This window comes from Hemicordylus capensis, chromosome 6 (genome assembly GCF_027244095.1).
Source record: "Hemicordylus capensis ecotype Gifberg chromosome 6, rHemCap1.1.pri, whole genome shotgun sequence".
In the NCBI taxonomy this organism is placed as follows: domain Eukaryota; kingdom Metazoa; phylum Chordata; class Lepidosauria; order Squamata; family Cordylidae; genus Hemicordylus; species Hemicordylus capensis.
In genome coordinates this window covers 41,985,525-42,010,743 of record NC_069662.1, presented here as the reverse complement: position 1 = coordinate 42,010,743, position 25,219 = coordinate 41,985,525, and the positions used below count along the sequence as shown (strand labels likewise).

The 25,219-nt window shown below is 46.1% G+C and overlaps 2 protein-coding genes across 7 annotated transcripts in view; one reads left to right on the top strand and one right to left on the bottom strand.

Moving 5' to 3' along the window:
- TBX21 (T-box transcription factor 21) overlaps positions 1 to 11,315 on the top strand; it is an 80,467-nt gene extending 69,152 nt beyond the window's left edge. The window contains exons 3-6 of the mRNA XM_053262670.1: positions 2,403 to 2,524; positions 3,150 to 3,308; positions 6,856 to 6,917; positions 7,727 to 11,315. Coding sequence (XP_053118645.1) covers positions 2,403 to 2,524; positions 3,150 to 3,308; positions 6,856 to 6,917; positions 7,727 to 8,393 — 1,010 coding nt within the window. The 3' untranslated portion in view covers positions 8,394 to 11,315. The remainder of the gene's footprint in view (positions 1 to 2,402; positions 2,525 to 3,149; positions 3,309 to 6,855; positions 6,918 to 7,726) is intronic.
- Positions 11,316 to 14,041: 2,726 nt separating this feature from the next.
- OSBPL7 (oxysterol binding protein like 7) overlaps positions 14,042 to 25,219 on the bottom strand; it is a 47,188-nt gene continuing 36,010 nt past the window's right edge. For all 6 annotated transcript variants that reach the window (XM_053262664.1, XM_053262669.1, XM_053262668.1 and 3 more), the window contains 6 exons: positions 23,880 to 23,958; positions 23,630 to 23,774; positions 22,473 to 22,617; positions 21,019 to 21,145; positions 19,374 to 19,496; positions 14,042 to 17,787 (listed from right to left, as the gene is read on the bottom strand). In XM_053262664.1, coding sequence (XP_053118639.1) covers positions 17,679 to 17,787; positions 19,374 to 19,496; positions 21,019 to 21,145; positions 22,473 to 22,617; positions 23,630 to 23,774; positions 23,880 to 23,958 — 728 coding nt within the window. In that variant the 3' untranslated portion in view covers positions 14,042 to 17,678. The remainder of the gene's footprint in view (positions 17,788 to 19,373; positions 19,497 to 21,018; positions 21,146 to 22,472; positions 22,618 to 23,629; positions 23,775 to 23,879; positions 23,959 to 25,219) is intronic.

Here is a 25,219-nt window from a genome sequence, read left to right as displayed (position 1 = left end):
ATTAAGCCTGATCATCTGGTGTTTAAAAAACAACAACACATCTCCTCATATCCCTCTCATCTCCCACCAGTGCTAGTCTCCTGGTGCAAATCCTACAGGTCGGTTCTGTTTCCAACCACTGCCCCTTCCCATCTTAAGGGACATTTGTGTTTCCTCCCCTCCCCTGGATTTGGAGGAGAGCAAGCAAAGACTGGGGATATCGGCAGGTGCATATAATTGGGAAGGCACAAGGTTGGATTAACATGCAGGTTAAGGAAACTGCAGTATATTGCTCCTGAAATGGGGTTTAATTTGTACTAGTATTCTGCACTGGGATAATCTTTCAAGACAAGCAAAAGGCTTTGTGGATGCAGCCTGTGCCTTGAGAGCCTGGAGAAGATCAACTAGGAGGCTCTACATGAGTCTCAAAAGGACCTCATGGGAACATAGGAAGCTGCCTTATACCGAGTCAGACCATTAGTTCATCCAACTCAGTATTATTGTCCACACTGGCATTGGCTCTCCAAGCTTTTAGGCATGAATTTTTCCCAGTCCTACCTGGAGATGCCAGAGACCTTCTGCATGCAAAGCTTATGCTCTGCCACCAAACTATGGCCCCATATCTCATTTTCACAGTAATGGCCAGGCATGTTGCGTTATCCAGCACAATATGCACCTAACTGAAGGCTGATGAGAGGGAAGAGGAAAAGCTTAATGGACTCCTTATGCGTACTTCCTCAGATGTGTATGAAATGGAATGGTTCGTGTTGACTTGGTATATTTAAAAAAGGAGTTTCCTCAATCCAATCTTTTTCTTTTTCCCTTCTCAATTGATCCACCCCAAATCAAGGCAAATAAATATGACGTACAAATAAACAAATGAAAGATTGCAATTAATTGACAATAAGTGGTATTATATTAAAATAAACATGTTGACATCAGTTCCACACTCAGTTATTTTAAACATCTCAGAATAACGTCTGTACACTTAAAACATTTCAGAATAATTGTGGATTGCACACAACAAATATTTCTCTGGAGAATTTGTCCCAGGGAGGCTAACATAAAATATAATCAGTATAAAAATAATCTATAATGTAAAACAAGATCAGCAGAAAAAGACCTACAGTCAGATAATGGACCGGGTCTCATGATCAGTGAGACCCAGTTTTTCTGAGTGCGTGGGGAGAGCAGGCTAAGTCCACTCTCCCGGCACACGAGCAGGGAGGGAGCCCTGGGTGGCCGGATCAGCTGCCCACACGATTTCCGGCTCCATGATGGAGCCGGCGTGGGCTGGGGAGCTCAGGGGCCGCACGGCCCCTGGAAGCTCCAGTATGGCCTGCGCGAGTGCGCAGGGCATACTGGGGAGACCCCAGAGCCAGGAGGCGGCTTTTCGCCTCCCCTCCGGGGGTCTATTCGCAAGTAGCCACAGCACGGAGCCGCACCGGGTCTACTCACGATCAGATAGCCCGGGTTTGCGGAGCGCTCACTCCGCAAACCCGGGCTAAGGGGAGGGGTCCTTGAGTGGGTTACTTGCTCTAGAACCACCGGGCTCGCAGCCGAGCCCGATGGTTCTCATGATCAGCAAAAATCGGGCTAGCAGAGGCTAGCCCGATTTTTGCTGATCATGAGAATAGCCCCAATATGTTTTCTAGACTGTCCACATCACTCTCTTCAGCAATTATTCTTCCTTACAGTACCTCCTTTGCTTCAGTTAATGCATGTATGTTAAACTATACCTAATAGGACTGCCAACTCTGATGGAAGCTATTCCTGGAGGATTTTTTTCCAGTTCTCTTCCCAATATTTCCCCCAATATCAGGTCATTAAAATCAGTAAAGTTACTTTCAGTAATCTCCTGATGATTGATGTTGAGTCCCAGACTCCAAGCCAATTCTGGAAGGTTGATGGCCCTAATACTAAAGGGGTTATCGGATTATCCTCATCTAGACGTGGTACAGCACCTTCCATTTCATCTTCAAAATGTCCAACAGCATCCCTTTAAATATGGCTATGGCTCTTGCCTTCCAACTCAAAGCTGAAATGGTACTCCAAGATACAATGCAAGTTATGCTTTCTTATGGTAGGGTCATTCATTAGCTCTCTTACAAATTCATAAGTATAATTATAGCACAGTTTTAAATTTTATTTTGAACCTTGTACCATGGGTTCCAGTCAAGGAACTCTGGGAGCTGTAGTTCCACATACAAAACAATCAATTAATTCCCAGCAGACTCATGTTCCAGAAATTTCTATGATTCCTAGCATAAAAACATTTAAACAGGCTTGAAACCATGTTAATCTCGATGTTGTGTAGCTCTGTGAGGCTGTTTTCTGACACCAGTCCTCACTTGCATGTGCTTTGCTCTGGACTTGGGCAGGAAGTCTGAGAGATGCTTATCAGAAATGCAATATTCCTGCAGGGAATCGGACATACATGCATCCAGATTCTCCCAACACTGGAGCCCACTGGATGCGACAGGAGATTTCCTTTGGGAAGCTGAAGCTCACCAACAACAAAGGAGCTTCCAACAATATCACACAGGTAATGATGGCTTTCTTGGTTGGTCTAAGTTAGAGGGTTTCATCCTTTTTTTAACAAGAAAGAGGCCTCTTCTTTCTCAAAGCCTCAGCTCAGGTACCCCATACAAGCAGCCAAGAATTGTGATCCCCAGAAATAAAGCTTGCCAAAGTTGGTGGGAAATAAAATACATGCTAAGCGAATCTGCCCTGGAATCGGGGCCGGGGGGGGGGCTAACTCTATGCTGTGGCTTCCTTCCTCCTCCCATCCTCTACAGCCTCAAGGCCAGGGCTCCACAGCATAACCCTACTCTGACCCCGCCTCTCCCTCCTACTGTCCACATTACTGCCTGAGCACATTGTCAGCCAGTAACATAGAAAGGAGTAGGGAGGGATGCTGCCTGACACTCCCCTCCCTCCCCTCTTGGAGAGGGAGCCAACAGTGTAGCATTCAAGGGAGGCAGGAGGGTTCTGTGTGCCTCCTGCGTGCGTCCTAGGTTCAAGTATCCCCACTGAAAAACCCTCACCTGTGTAAATTTGAGGATCCAAGCAGTTTTGCTGCACAATCAGGGAGGTGCAATGTCACAGATTATGCTGGGACATTACGCCTGAATCTCACACAAGTAAATCCTCTCTCGTTTGTTTGGCAGATGATTGTGTTACAGTCCTTGCACAAATATCAGCCACGGCTACACGTCACCGAGGCCAAGGAAGGTGAGGTGGACGAGGTGCACCCTTCCATCTGCACCCAGACCTTCACTTTCCCCGAGACTCAGTTCATCGCCGTCACAGCATACCAGAATGCAGACGTGAGTTTCTGGGAATGGAGAGAGACCCACATGTCGTGTCTTCAATTGCAGACATCACCTTTTGGATAACAGAGGAGTTGGAAGATGGGAGGTTCTGGGAAGCAGGCTAACATGAATCCATGAAGGGGTTGCTAACAGGCCTGCCATTTAGGTACCATTTACTGAACACTGTGTAGTTCTAACAGCATCTGAAGAACTTGAGGTGCCAATGCAACAGACCCAGAAGCAGCAGTGCCTCTGTAGAGAACAGGCGGTAGTGCTGCGCGTGTTACCATACTCTCTCTCATTCGCAAGAACAGGAAGAAATATGAGCTCAGTTCAGACATTATGCTGTAGGAGGGTACAGATGTTTGTGTGAATGACTGTACTTGTATTCATGTTAAAAGTGAACCTGGGTACAGGTCCCTCAAAAGCATTGTACAGATAGGAAGTGTACTGCTGTAACTGCATTCAACATAGCATGTGAATAACTGTACCTGTGTACAAATTTGTACCTGTGTACACTGTACAGTCGTTTTACGAGTGTTCAACATAATATCTGAATCTGGCTATTATTATGTTCTTAGTGCTATTGCCCATTTTGTACAGCGACATCATCGCTTCCAGGACTTGTACAGTGGTGCCACAAGTTTTTCAGACCATGTTAGAACTGCACATCATGTCAGTGATCATAATCATGGGGGTCCTTTACACATAACTGTGATCTTTAAATTTTTCTCTGAGCAACTGCCAAAATACCAGGGATTACTTCTAAATGAACCAGTCATGTAGATGGGAGAACAATCCTGTGGGACTTTCTAGCACAATTTACATGCAATTTCCCTCCCATCTTTCCAGATGACAGGAAAAAAGTTGCCTTTAAGTCAATCAATCATCTTTATTACGGTCATAGATCAGCATAAAATAGAGGGGGTGATTATACCGTGCAAAGTATAATGCATAATGATACATTAAAGGGTCTAAGGAAACATTAAAAAAACATCTAAACACATAAAAGGGCATAAAAAGGCATACAAGACATAAAAGTATAAAAGGCAGAAAGGAAAGGAAAGGAAAGGTTGAGCTATTGAGTCAGTGTTGATTCCTGGCAACCACAGAGCCATGTGCTTTTCTTGGTAGAATACAGGAGGGGTTTACCATTGCCATTTCCCGTGCAGTATGAGATTATGCCTTTCAGCATCTTCCTATATCGCTGCTGCCCGCTATATGTGTTTCCCGTAGTCTGGGAAACACACCAGCGGGAATTTGAACCAACAGCCTCCTAATTGCATAAAAGCCTAAGTGATAAATACAGCAAGACTATATAAATAGATATATAAAGTGCAAAGTTATAGCGCAAAAAGTGGGAGGAGCATAAGTCTTTTGGGTGGTGCACTGTGTTGGATGAATCATTGTATCACTCAGGAACCCAGCAGGAGGTCAGACTAGGACTGCTTGGACCCACTGCTTACCAGAGTCCGGCAGATTTTGGACGCTGCCGCACAGAACTTGGCAATGCTGTAGGTAATAGGGGGCTTAGAGTCAGAAAGCAGCATAGGGACATAGCTATCACTCGAACGTCCTGGGTACTTGCATAGCAATGGGTGGATAAAGGAAAAGTGAATGTCTCTGTAATACAAACAATGAAGTAGGACATGCTCAGTTGTTTCAGTCTGCCCGGTGCCACAGGGGCATTGTCGCTCTGCAAGTGGGGTCTTTCTGAAATGGCCTTCAAGCACAGCTGAGGGGAGGGAGGGGCAACATGCCAAGGTGAATGCCTTCCGATGTTTTGGGACTTCCAATTGAGTACGATATGCCGCTTATCATCCTTTTGGCTAAGGTAAAGTGTAGTTGTCTTTAAGTGATGGCCCTGACCTTGCAGCAAGTAATAAACGTGTCTGAAAATTATTGTGATTGGCTGACAGAAGGAGGGAAATTACACAAAGTAATCCTATTGAAATTAAAAGTACTACTTTGAGTAATTTTTTTCACCATGTCAACCTCCTTTATTATAATTTAAGATATTTTATATAATGCTTTTCAACAAAAAGTTTACAAAGCAGTTTGCATAGCAAAAATGGGCAAGCATAGAGGAAGGGAACTATGTCATTCAGCATAAGTGACATTAGGGCATTCACAGAAAGATGCCTGTGATACTAGTGCAACCATGGGCAAAACTGCATACACTGTCTGAAGAGGTTTGCTAGGGAGTAACTTAGACCAGGGGTTCTCAGCGTTGGGTCCCCAGATGTTACTGGACTTCAACTCCCATAATCCTTAGCCTCAGTGGCCTTTGGTTGGGGATTATGGGAGTTGAAGTCCAATAATATCTGGGGACCCTGACTTAGACTACAGCAAAAACACATTTCCCCACAACAGAAGTACTTAATTGAAGGGGGAATGTCTGGATGCCCCTCAAAACCAAAGCAATAGCTGTGCATTTACTTTACAGAAACAGTCTGAAAAGACTGTAAACTTTATGCTATAGCTCCCACAAAAGAAGATTCCCTGCTACCCCTCCCTGGCAGCTGTTATATTGCTGAGTAATACCAAATGCTTAACACATCTTTATGAATGTATAAATATTCATTCTATTTGCAACTCTATCAATGATGGCTTTGTTTGCAAGTCCCCTTCTAATTCGAAACCATCGCTTAATCCAGAAAAATTTCCAAAGGCTGTGCCTGCAGTTGGAGTGTGCAGGGATACCTGTGGGTTTAGATACAGGGTTATATATGCACATAACCATATATATGATTATATGAGAGCCAGCGTGGTGTAGTGGTTAGAGTGCTGAACTAGGACCAGGAAGACCAGAGTTCAAATCCCCATTCAGCCATGATACTAGCTGGGTGACTCTGGGCCAGTCACTTCTCTCTCAGCCTAACCTACTTCACAGGGTTGTTGTGAGGAGAAACTTAAGTATGTAGTACACCACTCTGGGCTCCTTGGAGGAAAAGCGGGATATAACTGTCCCTGCTAACTGGGCAAAGAGGCACCTTTTACCGTGGTGATTCTCTTTATTTAGCAGGGGGAGAGTAACTGGCCCTATCCACCCCCAGCACAGTACTTCCAGTGACTGTTGCTGGTGTGTGTCTTATGTTTCTTTTTAGAATGTGAGCCCTTTGGGGACAGGGAGCCATCTTATTTGTTTGTTATCTCTCTTTGTAAACCGCCCTGAGCCATTTTTGGAAGGGCGGTATAGAAATTGAATAATAATAATAATAATAATTATTATTATTATTATTATTATTATTATAACATGTAAAAATAAATTATCAGATTGCTGTATGCACTCATTTCCTCTACTCCACGTAGCAGACTTTTATGCAACAGGTTCATGTATTGAGAAACTTGTTTGCTCTCTGCATTAATCTGAATCTGAGTCTAAACCCCATGATGGCATTTGGAGGAGGGATTGAGGAGATGGAAGGATGGAGGCTTTAGGATGGGTAAGGTATAAGGCTAAGATGGGATTTGGCAGTGCATGGGGTGATATGATCGACGCCTTGGGGATGAACCTTTCCACCAGCACCCTGTCACTTTCTCCATCTTTGTTTCCTCCTAGATCACCCAATTGAAGATAGACCACAATCCTTTTGCCAAAGGCTTCCGGGACAACTTTGATTCGTAAGTGTCTCTCCACTGGGAATGATGGGGGTTTGTTGTAGCTGTGCAATGATGCTCAGCTTTGGGGGCTCAGAGCGGCCTCCACTTTTGGAAGGTGCATGAACACTTTTGGAAGGTCCATGAACAACACTTTTGGAAGGTGCATGCCGGCTCTTGGCCGACACGGAAGCAGCGAATCCACATCCCTCTTGGATGTGTGGCTTGCTGCACAGCATGTCAGCCACTGTGATGAGAGAAAGCTGCATATATATTCAGAATTCCTTTTGATGGCTGGCTTGATGCGCAGTGTTATGGAGCTGTAACGCTGTGTCCTGGGGCTGCTGTCAACTTGTAAGACAGCCCCAATGCTGTAGAGAACAGGTGGTTGTACAAGCAGTGCTACCATTGCTGCAAATGGGAGAAACGGCAGTTAGGGCAGCTTGCATAACCGCCTGTTCTCAACAATTTCCGGGCTGCTTTACAGGTTTGCAGCAGCCCTGGGATGCAGCATGACAGACAGGGGTGTAGTGAAGTGAGGGGACGGGACACACAGAGACGGACTGCCAGTACTTCTTGGCTTCTCTGGCTGTTGGGGAGGGCATGGCCGTGGGGGCTGTCGTGGAGAACATGACATGGCACTTCTGAATTTGCAACAGCATCACTGATTATGGATCTGTAATGCTGTGCATCATGTCAGCCATTATTCTTTCACCTGCTCCTGGAATAGGTCCCTCGAGGGATGATCTGGTGCAACACAGTCCCGTCCAGCCACCTGCTGGAAACTTACTGTTTCATTTCTCTCTCTCCTCTCTCCACCCCTTCCACTCCAGGATGTACACTGCAACAGAGGGAGACCGCACCACTCCATCACCACCCAATGCTGCCAACTGCCAGCAGCTCCTGGCAGGCAGCCGTTTCCAGCCCTTCTTGCACGACCAGTACTCACTACCCCAGAGCCGTTTCTACAACAGGGAGCGCACCCCTCTACCCTTGCAGCCCAAGGATGCCCACCACTGGTATTTCGCCTCACAGCAGCCACCCCCTGCCCCTCTGGAATACGGCACCTATGAGGGCGACTATAGAGGGAACAAATTTATGCCCTATGGAGTGAAGCCTTTTGCTTTGCAGGCGTCTCCGCACCCCTCATTGCCCTACTACCAAGAGCATCCCTTTGGTCCTCCCTCTGCCTGGAGCTCCCCAGCTCAGTATCATCACCCCAAGCCCACGCCGGGGGCCTTGGGCTGGTTACGGCCCGTGAGGGACTTGCAGGCATTGCCCTCTGGAGACGAGAAAGGGAAGGACAGCGAGGGCTGGGCAGAGCCAGGCTCGGTGAAATCGGCAGATTCCTCAGACTCGGGGTTGTACGAAGCCGAATGCAAACGCCGCCGGGTGTCTCCTTATGTCTCCAGTGCTGAAAGTTCACCACCCATCCGCAACGGCGATCTCTATGACAAAGAAGGCGGCGATGCTGGTTACTATGGCTTCTATGGCAACTGAAGGGCAACAGAGATGTGTAAGGAGAAAGCAGGAGGTGCTCTTAGTATTTCGGCTCCCTCCTTGTCATATCATGGGTACCTAGTCAAAAGGGGACACCTTCTTGTTGGGGGGAAAGGTCCACTCTTTCACGGGCACTGCTGAAAGGATTGCTAGGACACAGAATCAAGTACTTTCTGGTCAGACTTCCCCCTCCATGCAACAACTTCCAGGTGCTAGTTGTCTTGTGTTAAGCATGGATTCACACACAGATTTGTGAATAGGGATATGCAAGCCCACACAACGATGTGTACAGATCTGGGTTCTGGATATATTCATGCACAAGGGCATTTGCTCATGTGTGCCACAAGCAACAACCCTGTCCGCGCACACACAAACACACGTGTGCGTGCACTCAGATCGAAAGACACAAATGTATCCTCACCCTGAGTATCTACAAAGCTTCTCTCCCATCCATGTTTTGCTTTGGGGCTCTGTCATTGCTGTACACTAAGAGGGGCAGCTGAAATGACATTTCTTAGAGATCCAAACTTTGGCAAAAATGCAGATGTGACTTTTTGAACGTTCTCAGCCTTTGAAACTCAATTTAGAGGGATAGATTTTTTAAAAAACCAACAAAAACCCCACCTTACGTCTTAGTGATTCATTTTACTGCATACTATAATGCAAAGTATCCACTTGTCCAATTTCTAGACATGCCCAGTATAGCTAAAGAGATTTATGTACAGAAGCAGGCTTCAGAGTATGTATCACTTGCTGAACCAAGGGCGTAAATCTGAGGTGCATCTGGCCAAGGTTGCAACCCATCTGCCATGCACTGAGTGGATGGCAGCACCATAGTACTGACTGGAATATGCATGTGCATCCTGATTCCAGCCATTTCCTTGCACAGCTAGTTGCACATTGACACCGTTGTTTGCAGCCAGAACTGGATGAGGATGAAAACTTTTGCACTCTGTTGTTGGTTGGTTTGTTTTTTTCTCCACCCCCTGAAATCCTTAAATCCAACAGCACCTATACTTGGAACTTTTGCAGGTGGGGAGGTGTCGGGGACTGAACTCATATATAAATCTGTTTTCTGAAATCTTGAACTTTCCTGAAACTCATTTCAGTACTGAGAGCTTATTATCACAATCAATATCCTTGTAACTCAATCCTAAGAAGGATCAGGACCTCCAAGATGTGGGATTCCCCCCCCCCCGCCCAATTTGGGCTGACTGCAAAAAATAAAAGAAAAAAGAGCACAATTCATTTGTCACAACTACCATTTCTACCATTTTTATAAGAGACTACAGCTGAATTTGGATGAGAGCATTCTTATCTTGCGATTATCTTGCAATGACAATCTGTATCTGGTTGAAGCAGGAGTTATAGGTGGTGACAGCTTTAGTGTCCTAAAAATACTCTTGGACCATTCATGGCAAACTATGAGCTTCATACACCAAGACAAGAACTGACCTAATGCATACCAGAAAGACAAGGCAAGAGCTCCTGCCTTGCCAAAGGAATGCCAATTCTGTTCTCACCCAGTGTACCTGCTGGATCACCCCTTGACCATCTAAACAAGTCAGAGGTTAAAGCCCGTTTTGATCCCAGCTTAACAGACTGTTAGAACAGGCCTGGCGTGCAAACCAATACATGTCCTACCGTTTCTGCTACACAACCATTCTCAAGTTCCAGTCCAAAGATGTGCCTCTTCCACCATTGCCTTTGGCAGTATGGGAGTTTGCTGCAAGTAACATAGAATGAACCAATACTGCAGTAATTCCCATGCCACTAAAAGTAACAATGGGATGGGCCTTGGCTGAGATTCTATAGTGCAAATACCTGCCCACCTCTTTTGCTTTTTACATGCTGGATCAGCAGCCTAGAACGCCCATGGCCCATTCTGGCCTATGCAAGCTGTGTTCAGCAGTATGTTTCCCAGGCAGACCCATCATAATAAAAGTGTGCCAAAAGCCTGCTATGCAGTGTAGTGGAGTGAAGACGAGACAACCTCTTAATGCATGCAAAAGGGCAAGGTTTATGCCACAACCTGCTTTGTTGCAAATAATACAGAATGAGCCAATGTTCCATCGCATATGCAATGATGTGCATACTCGGATTTGGGGAGATGCTCTCCAAACTCAATGGCAATACCAAGAAAAGTACAATCCACCAGCATATAGTTACTACTGCTCTTGCGCAGCTGCCATTCATGCACAGAAATAACGTCTCAGTGGATTGTGCCCAAAGTGATCATAGGGCGCTGTCCAAGTCAGACCATTGGTCCCTCTAGCTCAGCATCATTGACACTGACTGGCAGCAGCTCCCCAAGGTTTCTGACAGGTGTTTGTCCCAACCTTACCTGGAGATGCCAGGGATTGAACCTGGGACCTTCCGCATGCAAAACTGATGTTCTACCACTGAGCTACAGCCAACCCCCATCATTTGTGCCCCACCCAATATGTAGTTTTATGAAGAGGAAGACATAGGTTGTATTTTTATACTTAAATTGCTTCCCCTGCAGAACCCTCCATCCCCCAAATCTCAGTGGTGTTTTTAAAAGCCGTGATCCTGGTAAGACTTGATGGTCATTTGGTGAAGTGAATTTATTATTATGCTAGACAATCAATCAAAAGGGGTGCTGTCCCCTCATAAGCGTTCTTAATGGCTCAGCAATCCCTTCCAAGCCTCTTTCGGGAGGTGGGGGGGGTGTCAGTGGGAGTCAGGCTCAGCTCTCTATTACTGTTTACACTTTTAAAACAAAACATGTAGATTTAAAGACACAATGGTCGTTGTGGTGTTTTGGAGTTCTCTTTTTTTTTCTTCAGGAGAACACAAATCTTGACAAATGCAAATATTTATTGAAAGCAATGTACAGGTTCCCTGTCGGGTTTTTGTTTTGGCTTCAGAATTTCTCTAAATAAACTGTAAAGCTGTGGGTGTCTGTGTATTTTGCCATGTAAACCTTTGACTATGGGCAGAGGGTCTTGCACTCATCAGGCGCCCCAGCAGGATCCTGTTTTGAGAAAGACCACCACCATGATTGCAGAGAGCTGCTACATCTTTGATTCCACTGGAACACGGTCTGCTGAGGGCTGTGAGGTTGGTACATGGCCCTGTTTCCTGGAACTTCTGTGCCTTTAATACCTGAGACAGAAATTCACCGAGCAGACCTTTTCCACATCTGTTGAATTTCTTCTGCTTGCATCAGGAGACAGGGACATAGTGACACAGACCATTTAAAACTGCATATATGCCACACTTCTAGCCGCCAACAGCAACACACTGCCCCAGAGCTCAATGAAGTGATGAACCTCTCTATGGGGCAGCAATAAACTCACATGCCTCTCTGCAAAAAAGATTTTCCTCATATAAAACTAATACACCAGGGAGGCCTTTCCTCCTGATCAGTTAGCTTCTATAGTCAAGTTGGGTTTGTTTGTTTTTAGGAGACTCTCTCCCACTTGCAGTCTGAAATGGTGCAGCCGGGACATAGGTTTGCCATCTTGGAGTGTACTAAACCATATACTGTGCAACCTTTTCCTGGGCTGGTTACTTGCAGACCCTCAAATCTGTGGAGGCAGAGAGGACATCAGATGCTGATCTTGGAAATACATGTTTGAGAGCATCAGTTGGAGGTATATTTTTATGGTGCCATAGTGCTGTGTGACAGAATCGCCCAAACATGCTGTCTGCCTTTGCTCCTCACCCATGTTATCCACATTGGCTGACATGACAAGCAGCCACCTTGATGGTAGGGACCTATTGGGACTGCTGCACAACTTAAAAGCAGCCCTGGTGTAGTGCCAGGGTCGCCATTTCTTGAAATTGTTTCTGGGCAGCAGTTAAATGCTCTTTTCAAATACAATGGAAAGGACTGCTGTGATGAACATCACAAAACCCTGTTGTGATGCCATGTGGGCTCCCTTTTAAGTTGTGCAGAAGCTCCGGTGAGTCCCCAGACTCGCGCTGCCTGTTATGGTACTGGAAGCAGAAACCAGCTCGCAAACTGAAGTCTTCCTAGTAATCGGCCATGCATGTAACAGCAATCTCGGGCCTGCTTAGCTGCCAACAGCACCTAGGTGTGGACTTGGCCTCTCAACCTCCCTGACTTGTGAGGAATGATAATAAAACAGAGACCAACAGGTCTTTGTTAAAGACCTGTTGTGGTACAGCAACCAAGAGACTGAACTCAGGTAGTCCCTAATTTGCATCTTGATTCCGCTACAGAAATACCGATCAATGTTATTTTTATGCTGCCCTTTCAAAGACCTTAGGGCCTCCATAGCCGTCATTCTCACAAAAACGGGAAACACCAAAAAGTGGGGTTGCGGGGGGGGGGACAGAAAAGGGGCAAAGTGCATTTCTGGGTGGGTGAGTTGTGTCCCATGTTAGATTTTTCAAACAGAAATAAGGGGGCACACGGTGGGGAACAACTTTTCTGAAGGAACACTTGCCCCCTCCCCCACTGGAACTGCCCTTGAAGTAAAGTCCCTTTAAGACAGGCCAAGACAACAACTGGCCCAAGGTGAGTTTTGTGGCTAAACAGAACCGAAGCCAGGTCTCTCCGCTCTCAGTCCAAAACTCTAACCACTAGACTGCATCAACTCTCTAGCTGGGGTGGAAGGAAGGCTCTGGAATCACTAGGAGGCCTTGGGCAAGCTGCTCTGCTTGAGAGGCCAAAGTGGCTATGAGGAAAAAGGAAAACAATACGTTTTCCTTTTTCAGTATGAAAATATGTTTCTGGGTGAAATACAAAGTGCTGGTTATTACCTACAAAGCCCTTAACGGCTTGGTTGCAGGCTATTTGAGAGAATGTCTCCCTTATCATAATCCTTGCTGCCTGCTACGATCTTCTGGAGAGGTTTGGTTACAGTTTCCACCAGCTCGTTTGGTGGCAACCAAGGACCAGGCTTTCTCTGTGGCTGCCCCAGGTCTTTGCAATAGGCTTCCTGCTGAAATAAGAGCATCTCCCTTCTCCATTTGTTTTCAGGAAGAACCTCAAGAACCTCCTGTTCTCTCAGGCTTTTAATTAGAATTAATTGTAATAATTTAAAAAACTTGTTTTAATCATTTTATGCTATTTTTTTGTGTCATGTATTTTAATTTGTGACTTCTAAATATTTTAAATTTTGTACACTGCCTAGAGATATACATATCAGGCGGTATAAAAATATGATAAATAAAATAATAAAAGCAGGGCAGGCTTTCTCTGCAACTTAGCAAGTCCAATTACAGTAGACTTGCTCTTGGTTGCGCTTTGCCCACAAACATTCCCGGAAGTCAGGTGGCTTGCATCCTAGCTGGAACTGAAGCAATCACCTCTCATTTTGAGAGGTTGATGGAAGCAATCACCTCTCATCTTCAAAAGTTCTTTGAAAGCTTAGTTGTAGCCAAGAAAAGCAAGTCCCCACTTTGCATAGAGAGCCACCATCTCTAAGCCACAGCTCTCCTTCTGCAGAATGGCCATGAAACAGGGTTGTTGTAAGGATTACTGAAATAATGTGCGTAAAGCACTTTCGAACATTTTAAACACAATATATAAATGCTAAGTATTATTATAATTGAACTGTTGTTGGTATGGGTGGTGGACAAATACCTACATGTGAAGAGGCTGGTGTGTGTGTCAGTTGAGAGACTGAACAAAATGGCTGCCAGACGTTGAAACTTACTGAAATTTTTATTGGACACACCGTGGAATGTTCAAGCCACGACACGGGGACAGAACAGAGGCCAATTGACGCAGACACAAAGACAGAGCTGCAACTCAGCACCGGACCAGCCGGGCAAGGAGAATGAGAGCAGGCCTCGCTGCTTTGCAAGGCAGGGAGACAAACACTTAAGACACTCAGCACACAAAGAGAGATGGGCAAACAGGTAGACAGGAGGCCTATTGGATGTGTGGGGTAGAATCTTCTGGAGGGAGGATTAGATCATGAGAAAGAAGGTGATGTTCTCCCTCCCACACAGCTATTATCCCGTTTCAGCAAGAGATTTGCAAAGCAGAGAGACTGAAGCCCAAAGAGAGTCTTGGATCCCAGTGAGGAAACCTCAAATAACTCATTCCCAGGTCTTCTCCATTAGCTCAAACTCAGACCAAATATCAACTGACGTAGGCTTATGAAGAAGTATTCCAACCCTACCTCCCCCAAGGAAGGAAGGTAAGCAAAGTGCTTTCTAAACAGTCAGATAATGATGGCCTCTCTCCATTCCCACATAAGTGTTAGGTCAATTAAAAAAAGAAAAACTTAGAAAGATGCTTGTTAATACAAAGACTAATAAGGGAATTAGGTAGCACACTGTTTTAACTTCAGTTCTGGCAGTGACAAGGCCTGACTGAAGCCCTCTCCCCTCCCCGATGATCTGCAGAAAATAACCCAGGAGTCCAGATGCTTAAAAAATGTGACCACTAAGCCGCCCTGCTCTTAAAGCTAGGATCTGAGGACTGTTTTTTTAACTTTGCATCTCCCTACTGATTTTGTAAAGCAGCAGCTAGGAAAACTGGCAGTAAATGTCTGTTCCTATAATGTTGGACAGGTCAACAGAAGTGCAAGATGAAGGAACTTGAAAGATGGTCCTGGTGGCTCTGCATGATGCAGGTCTTATAGCTGTGCCTGAAATTTGCAATATTGAAGACATGCAGCATTGTCTAGTCACTTCCTTACCCATTATTTGAAAATAAAACAACCAAAACAAAGGACAAATTGGGTGCTTAACTGAACTTAGCACAGACCTGCACATCTTGGGACTCACCAAGCTACATGTTAACCTTGTATGTGGCACACCAGGGCGTTTTTTCCACACAGCATTTTCCACACAGCAGGCTTTACCGCAAGTTTACTGCGAGTTCGAAGTTGCACCCAAAAAACGACACAAAAGGGGGGGGGTTACCCTGGATACAGATTGGGTAAAAACCCGATTTTTACATGCTATGAAAAACCCAAATTGTGTGTGAAGTGCTCCCTGATAGCTCACAAGGACTTGAGGGTAAATCTGGCTGATATGTGAACGTACACTCTCCATTCCAGAGGAGATGGGAGCTAAAAGCCCTGTGTGAAAATTGCCCCAGGGGATTGAGAAACCTTCACTTTTTCTGCCTGGCAAAGGAGGATAAGAAAATTAAACAAAGGATCCAGTTACCTGGGAAATGTGGGCTTTCCCTTACTCAAGGCCTTCAAGCAGATGCTGAACAGTCACCTGTTGGGGATACTCCAGGTCTGGATTTCTTGCACTTAGAGGGTTGGAACAGGCGGCCTAAAAAGCCCAGGACCAGCTCAAGCCTTGCCTGAGGCAGCTTGGCAAGCTACCACTCCCACTCCAATACTTGTGGCGCATGCCTGTTCACACAGTCCCTCCACCTCCACCCACCCCACAAAATGCAGCCACTTTCCTTCACTCCTTCTCAGCCAGACCTTGCTCCCCTTCACCCCCTGCCCCTCCTCCTTACCTTGTGGTGGCAACTCCTTGGTTGCAGGTGTCCCCACTCTTCCTACCTTTTGAAAAGGTGGCCGGTGGGGTGGGCAGAGAACTGAATAACAGGAAGTGTGGACAACCTCTTCCTGCTGCTCCATTCTCTACTGATAGCATTTGCAAAAGGCAGGGATATTAGTGGCGGCAGAGCAGTTCAATGGAGCAGTGGCAGCTAGGATACCACCTCCACATTGTTTAATATGCCACCTGAGGCTGCCGCCTCACTACAACTCATTGGCAGGCCAGCTCTGAATAGGCCCCCTCCAACTCCAACTCTATGATTCTATGACTCCAAAAACAGTGGGGATTGGTACTCTCTTGCAGGCTGCAGTATATGGTTGAAGGGCTACATTTGGCTTTGTGGGTGGCAAACTGCGTAGGCCTGCTCTGGACAGAAGTAACCTCCTTTTCTCCTCGCTCTCTCCACTAGAAAATACCTGGGCATCCAAGCCTCATAGCGATATTCCTTTCCCCATTGGTGAGCGGGGGTGGGTGGGAAATCTCAGATGTCTGGCTTGTTTAGCTTTCATGGGGCAGATAAACTTTCTCTCTCCATTCCCTCAAAACTCACTTGGGCTTCTGTTTTGCTCCTGTTATATGCATGTGTGTGTACACACACACACACACACACACACACACACACACACCACCCTTGCCCATCTGCCTCTGCACTCAGAAACAAAACAGTTTTGTATATCACAAAGTCTCATAGACCTGGAATAACGCTGAGGTACAAACTTCTGTCAAGGTCATCCCCAATTTCCTGCAAAGGGTTGTGGGAAGGGGCTAGTTGTCCCCCACCCCCTTTCATTTAAATTATTGCTTGAAATGCTGACGGAAAGGGAGAGGAGAGTGGCAGACATTTCCAGCAAACAAGGAGAGAATGAGGAGGAACCAAAGACAAGACTGATAAACACACACACACACACAGAGATTGCCCCAGTTCAATGCTGTTGGCACCACGTACTCCTTGAGAAAGCTCCTGGCTTTGCTAAGATGGAGGCATCACACAGGCACCAATCATTAGGTATCCCTGAGGCAGAACACCTCCAACCCAAACTGGTGCCCAATTGCCACAGCCATCTTAGGAGAGAAAAGGAAGATCTCCCTCAGAGGACCACCACAACTTCCCAAATTATCTGCTCCTAGAGAGAGAATACTTAACCAGTGTCAGGCCTTGCCTCATAACAAGAACATGGAGCTAATAGAGGGTTGAAAGGGAAGTGAAACAAAACAAAACAAAAACAAAACAAAAACAAAAACAATGAAAAGCAATGGGGGCAGGGGGAGCCAGCAGGCATCCCAGAAGGGCCCAACATTTTCAAGTATTCAGGCTCCTCTGTGCAAACAACCACTCTCCGTTGCCCCTCACTTGTTCTTTGCTGGAGCATTTATTTGCTGCAATGATTTGAGCAAAAGGCAGGCTTTGAGATCAGAGCTCCTCCAACGGTCAAGTTACTTTGGGGCATTTGATTATAATTGCCTTGTCGTTTCTGCCCCAGTGCGTTTTGACCCAGGCAATGCTAAAGTGCTTCCCATCAGCACGTGTGACAGTCCAGGTTTCCACCAAGGGCTGCCTAACCAGCAGACAGCAGTGCGAGAATGCAAGATGGACCATGGGAGCCTTCTCCAGTGTGTGAATGGGAGGGTTGCTTTGGAAGTGCATGGCATTAACACCTAGGAGTGTTCCCACCCCTGTTTCTTGCAGTGCTGGTATTCCAGGATTGCATTCCTTGGTCACCTTGTGCTTATCCATCAGAGGACCCTTTTTATCTACTCCCTCACTTCAGAGGGACAGCAGGAAGGCACAGTCGCTCCTGTGGATGCTAGCAGCTACCACAAGACGGCGCTGTCCATATTGCTGAAGCCAGGCTCTGCTCTCAGCTTCCAATAAGTGCTGTTGCTTATCCAGGATTCCTTGCCGTTGGCATCCACTTGCCGCCTGCAAGGAAGAAAGGAAGGCATCCATTAACAGCCAGAAGCTCCAGCTTGGAAAGGGGAGCATTTGCAACCTTCCGTGCATGTTTTAGAAGGAGTTAATACCTCTCCCTGCACTATGAAGCTGGAATGTTAAACAGGCAATGGCCTATTAACCTATGCTTAAAAATAAAAACTGTGTACCAACAAAAGTTAAACTATGCCAGTGCAGAATATGCAAACCAAGCATATTTACATGTATCTTCTTTGCATAATCTATTTGGTTTCTAAAAGACATGCAGAACAGAAAGAAGAAATACAGATCCCTGGAATCCCATGCCTGGGAACAAGAGGCTCTGTTTAGCTTCTTCTCTGGCTCCTGAGATTTCATATATTTCATGCATCGGGCTCCTGAGATCTCATACAAGTCTGTATTTGCAGCCAACAGGGCTGGCCTGTCCACAAGTGAACTAGGCAGTTGCTTAGGGTGCAAAGCAGGGAGGGTGCCAACGGCTCGGGTCATGTGCCACCCACAAAAGTGGGCGGGTGAGTGCTCCCCATCTCTGTCGTCACCCGTCTCCTCGCCACCTCCACCTGCTGCTCCTGCCATACTGGCTGCTTCTGAGAGGCTGGTCTGCTGCAGCGTGTTATAATCATGTCACCACATCACATGGCAACGTCATAATAATATGCCACAGCAGGCCAGCAGCAGGAGCAGTGGCCAGAGGCAGTGGGGAGAGCAAATGGGTGACTGGGCAGGCGATGGGGGCTGCCTGCCCACACACTTGCTCTCCTTGCTGCCTCCAGCTGCCGTGATGCATTATAATCATGTCGCCACATCGCACAATGACATCGTTATAACACCACAGCAGGAGCGGCGAGGAGTGGCCAGGCGGGCAATGGGGAACCACCCGCCAGAAGGTGTCCATCTGTGTAGGTGAAGGGATGGGGTGCCCACTTCACCTGGGATGCCACCAACCCTTGGGCTGGCCCTGGCAGCTATAAAGACTAAAACGCTTTTTTAAAAATGGAGCTGAGATTTTCATAATGTATCCTTGAAATTTAGTAATAATAGCAGGTTGGGTAGATCAAAATCGAGTTTGTAAGGTTTAAGATCTATGTTTTGAATTACTATTATAGCAGGGGTTAATTCTATAGTTGGTGATTCACGAGGAGGTGTGAGCAGGAAGTCAATATTTGTTTAATGTGATGTAAATGTTAAGATACTGGAAAAAAAGAGATTTTCATAATGTATCCAGTACCAAGTTCTGCTATGAGACTGCTTAGCTGCAAAATGCACATGATGTTGTCACTAGACAGTTATTTTCATTGCAAGTGACCCACATGGCTACTACCCTCCCTGTAATTTCCTAAGATTGTCCCTTAAAACCCGGGCCCAAATGCAGCAGGCACTGGTGATCCCAGAGATTAGAGGCCAGCTGTCTGACTCACTAAACAGGCCCAGACACCCAAAGGCCCTTTCACAGAACTGTGCATGGAAGTCACTGGGAACCACACACAAACACAAACAAACACACACACACACACACACACACACACACACACACAGAGCGCCTGCAAAAGGGCAACAGCAAGCAGAGAGGCAAGTACCTAAAGAACCGCGCCTGATGGAGGATGTTGTTGTCCTCCATCACCCGACGCCGATCACGCTGCAACTGTTCAATCCGCCTTTTCTGGGATTCGGCAGCCTGTACGTTGCCCTCTTCTAGGTACCTGGTAGAGAGGGTGGGAGACACCAAACTAAATGAGATTGTTTTTCATTCACACAAGGCTTGTGTGTTACAAGGCTTCGATAGCTCTGTAATCGCTTTAAAATAGCTGCCCTATAGAACTTCTGCCATTCAACGGTGTGTCTTACAAGCCACGGTTGGCATTTCATCATGCCAGTTAATGAGCTTTGGGCTGGGGGTGCCCTTGCTTTCTCCAACAATGAAATCTTCTTGCTATGTAGTCCTTGCAGGAGGAAGGAAGCAAAGGCTAATGAAGTCTTAGAGGGAGGTAACTCAAGGGCCCCTCTTCCCAAACATGTAGTACCTTCCATGTTGCCATCTTCCTGGTCTGAGTATGCAAAGGGGCATCTTAGATCTTTGCTACTAGGCAAAGAGGCCCCTTTCAAAGTGGTGATTCTGTTATATTTCGCAGGGGGAGAGCAATAGACCCTATTCAGCTCCAGCACAGCATGCCTTCAGTAACTGTTGCTGGTGTCTCTTTTTAGACTGTGAGTCCTTTTGGACAGGGAACCATCTTCTTATTCTACGTAAACCACTTTGAGAACCCTTTTTGTTAAAAAGCAGAATCTCTCTCTCTAGATCTAAAATGGAATGTCTGTTTGTCTGTTCCCTGTACATTCCCGCACCCTTTGAGCTATCAGCACCAAAATTGGCACAATGATTGCCTAGGACCCTATGAGTAACGTAGGGTACCCAGGAACCCCGACAACAGATAGGCGGATATTCAATGGGTATATCCACAAAACATATGGATGCAAAAACAAAGAGAACCCCGCACCAAGTGACCATACAGGTAACATAGGGTACCTGGGAACCCCAACAACCACCTCGCACAGACAGGCAATATACAACGGGTATAGCCACAAAACGTATATGGATGCAATAACAAAGAGAAACACACACCATAAGCCCGAGCAATGCCGGGCACTTTAAGCTAGTAAATAATAGTAGCAAGTAATTAAGTAAGGTGGAATTTTCAGGAAACCTTAGGATATCCTTTACTGCTGGTTTTTTTTGGCTTGACCTTTTTAATCTCTTTTTTTTCAATGTAAGTTTTATTAATCGGTTTTATATATATATTTGAAGAAAAGGGGGGAGGGAAACAACAAAGCAGTTTCACAAACAAAAAAATAGCAATAATGCAGCAATATGTTAACATTTCAGGGAATTTCTATCCCTGTATAGATATGATCAGAAAGATAGAGTAAAGGGACTATTTGTATTTCAGAGAGAAAGGATATCTTTCCAAAATGTAAAATGACCAGTAGAACCATGAGAGAATCTATATGATGGTTTGTGTATGTTATAAGAGGATACCAACAGTTAATACAACAATCTGAGGTGGAGCATCCTTGAGACATTCAAAGCTGTTGCGTTAATTGGTCCATCAATGCAGTAGTCCACAGAGGTATGTACCATAAAGTCAGAGGATAATTATGGCTTTAGAAAGCGGTTTACAAATATATCAAAATAATAAATCCATGCAGTTGCTTCCCTGTCCTCACCGTTGGTCAGGTCTCATTCGCGTGTCCGTGGATGGCAAGAGGCGTTTGAGCTCCAATGTTAACTCATTGAGCTCCAAGGCAAACTGAGTGAAGCCATAGTTCTTCTCGAAGTCCCGGGGCATGGGGTCTGGAAGAGGGCAACAGACAGATGTGTCAGATCATCAAGTACCCATCATATTGCCTCCCACTCATCCTGCCAATCAAATGAGAGTAAGAGATGGGGGCCATGGTAGTCCTACAGATATCTCTCGGACTTATTGCAAGAGCGGTGGGATGCGTTGGTTGCTAGACATGCAAACAGACCTGATAGGAGGGTGGGGATTGGAACAATGGCTGCCAATATTACAAAGGCCTGCCAAAAGAAGGGAGAGGTGGTCCCTACAGGAATAAGTACCCTTTCCTGTATTGTTTGTTCAATACCTTATAAGACCTGTGGCCTAAAACTGGCTTAACAGAATTTTTTTTTTTTTATTGCCTCAAACCTTAAATGATGCATCCTTGGTTCCCCAAGTCCTGCAGTAACAGTTATGTTTCCAAACAACAGCCTGTGCTGGCTGTTGCTCATTTATTCGTTTTCATTCTTGAACTTTTACTTCCACATATGTTAACCAAGTAGCCATTTCCCCTAGTTTGATGGGTCTGTTGGCTGCTAGACCTGTAGATAGGACTGAGATCTTACAAAAGCTTTGATGCTTCCCTACAGCAAGGAAGAGTAGGCTACCCTCCTATGCAGTCCGGGGTGGGTTGGGGCACTCGTTCAGACAAACAGTTCCACAACACAGCCCATTACCTCCCCTCCCCTCCCCGCTTTTCAGTGCTATCACTCCTACCCACAACAGTGAAATGGTTCAGGAGAAGGTAGATAGAAAGCTGATATATTCCAGTTTCAGTGCAAATTACAACAGGAGATAAAATGATAAACCCATACAATGTTCAAGGACACTGTGTTACATTCTTAGCACCATCTGCTGGCGATCCATGGGGGGAAATGCTGTCTTTTGAGACTACTTTTACTCTTGCACAGTTCCCACTCATTTCAATAGGGCTTGCCCAGAAAAACCTCTTGGTGATTTATGCCCCATGAGTAAGATCTATCGGTTACCTTTCATGGTGACTCAAATTTGACACCAAGATGTCTGCCTTGTGTCTCTTCACTTGATCGCTGGGGCCCTACCCACCAAGAATCCTTCTGGCTTCTAAGCCTTTAGAAACGTATTTACATGTACTTTTTGAGGTTCAACAATGAAAGCAAGAAACCTGAACTTTGGTTTTAAATGAAAGTGAAACATTTCTCATCAGAAAGCAAGGTGCCATGAGTTCCTGCAGAAATTACAGATCCGTAGGACATTCTCAAGGACTCAACCCTTGTGGGGAAAGACCTCATCAGTCTCCTGCGGAAGGACAGGTAGCTGTAACTCCCCATTGCCCACTCCTCGGCGCAGTTGGTTCCTTACTGGGCCTCCAGATGCACTTGCCAACGGGGGCCACGCCACGATACAACCCGTCGTGCCATTTCCCGAAGAGCCGGTGGATAACCTTGCCGCTATAGCTGAGAATGGCGCCCTGCACCTCGTTGACCCCGGAACCCCAGTACCGTGCCTGCCAGAGATGGGAGGGGGAGTTAGGGCAGGAAGGATGGCTCTGTACAATCAGGTAGGGATGGGGGAAAATATAGCATAGAGGGGAGGCAAGCGAGATAAGAGTGGGGAGAGTGACAGACAGAAACTTGGGAGTAGAGGGAGGGAATCAATTTGGGGATCAAGTAAAACAGAAAAGAGGTATGGGAGACATTTGGAAAGGTTATAGATGCAGAGCAAAAACATCTGCAGGAGACACAGAGTAAAAGAGCTACAGGAAAAGACACGGGGCAGAAGAGGAGGAAAGGGGGCAGAATGAGGGCTTGGCTTAAGGATGATAGGTGAGGAAATCCAGGCACCACAAAGCAGGGCACAAGGCCAGCTTCAGGGGCTGGCAACTGCCCAAGGCCACTGGGCGCTGATCATTTCCATAATTCTATAGGAGTACAGGAAACAGCATTGTTTTTATTGGCTTATCCAAAGCTTGAATAAATACAGAGTTACAGGTCCATGCATGTACATCATGCATGCAGACTGCATCACTGCCATGAAAGGGCTATAAATGCAATAATAATTGCTATAAAAAGGTATTCAAATGTTGGATAGGTGGGGTGGGGCACTGCTAATGATGCTCCTCATCTGGGCCACCATTTGATCTAGGATCAGTCCTGGAAGGCAACATCAAAGCAAAGTGTGCTAGGAAAGGGGGTGGGTGGGCAGGCACCAGAGGGCAGGCTCAGAATACAGAGGTGGAGAACGTAAGGGCCAGAAGGTAGGGCCAGAGCAAAAGGAAGGAGAATTAAAGCACAAGAGCAGGGCTGCACAACTCTGGTCCTCCTGCAGAGGTTGGACTACAGCTCCCATAACCCCTGACTATTGGCCACTGTGGCAGGGGACAATGGGAACGGTAGTCCAAAAACAGGTGGAGGGCCAGTATGGGGCAGCCCTGCACTAGAGGGTGAGGTAGATATAGAGAAGGGGCCACAGGGTGAAAGGCAGAAACACAGCAAAAGCAGACCCACATCAGAACTTACTTTACAGAAGGTGAGCTTGCAGTGGTAGGTGCTGTCTCGTGTGTTCCGAATCAGCACCTCGCCATAATGCTCAATCCAGCGCTGGCCACTCAAGATATTATGGATGCAGGAGGTCACCTTGTTCCATTCATAGTGGTCCCCAAACCTTTTATTGGCAGAAAGGGAGTCAAAGAGGGAGTCCAGGGCTTGCAGAAATGGGAGGAACTGACTACCAGAATAAGAGGGGCAGGGGAAAGGGTTGGCAACTCACCTGGGAAGCCGGACATTCACCGTACCTACAGGGATTATCTCTAGGGATTTGCCCCAGAATTTATTTTTCCATTTCATGTCTAAAATGAGAGAAGGGGTGTGGGGAGAAAGAAAGAGAACATGAAAACCCACAGGGCAAGATGTGAAATCATATCAGCTGTGTAAGCCACTGCCTGGGGTGGTGGAAAGTGACTGGAGCACTGAGGACATTTCTACTCCCAAGGCTCATGGTTACATTTCTTAACATAGCAAAAAACAAATACTGTATTTACCTGAAACCAAGACTAGGTTTTTTCCATGTTCTTTGATGTTAGAAATCAGAGGGTCATCTTAAATTCAGAGTCCTCTTCCTTTTGAGTAAATATAGGTATAACCTGTTTGACCTCTATTTTTAAGGGGCTCTTCTTAAATGCAGAGTTGTCTTGGATTCGGGTAAATATGGTAGGTGTTGTGGCTCAAAGCTCTCTGGAATCTGTAACTTCTGACCTAGAAATCCTGCCCCCTAAAGTCAGATCTGTAGGGGCTTGCTTTAGTTATAGAAGACACTCTGCACACCTAAAAACACTATTCCTTCTAACTCCCTCTTATGCTTGAGAGCTGATCCCAACTGTTTTAAAGAGATGCTGGAGCTCAGGGGTGCAGTAAGGCTGGAGTGGGCCCTGGGACGAGAAGCAAATATGGGCCTCTCACCTTCTTCTCCTCCTCCTAGCCCATGTGTTTGTGCAGAAGAATTGTAAGGGCATGGCAAAAAACAAAACATTCTCGGCATATCCTCTCTCTAGTTAGCATGTCCCTGGCTAAATGTTCAAAAAGCCACCTTTTAAAAGTGGCAATTCTCTTTATTGAGCAGAGGGAGAGCAACTGGCCCTATCCAAACCCAGCACAGCATCCCCCCAGTGGCTGTTGCTGGTGTCTATCTTATGTTTCTTTTTAGATTGCGGGCCCTTTGGGGACAGGGAGCCATCTTTATTTATTTTTGTTTCTCTATGTAAACCACTTTGGGAACTTTTGTTGAAAAGTGGTATATAAATATTCATAGTACTAGTTCCTATACAAATAATATCACACACTCCACACGTCTCTCACACACACACACACACTTGTGTGCATACATTCCCTCGGATCAGAAACATTTCTTACATACATACCTACTACAGTCACCTCACATATTCATACAGCATCAGCAGCAAGAGCAAAGAGCAAGCAGTTACCCTCCCGGCAGGCCGCCCTCCCCCTCAGGGGTCCAGGAACATTTGTCTTCCCCTCTCTATTCAATTATAGCTACACCCCTACAACTCTTTAGCATCCAAAAGTGGTCTTGACCTAGGAAGCAAAGCATGC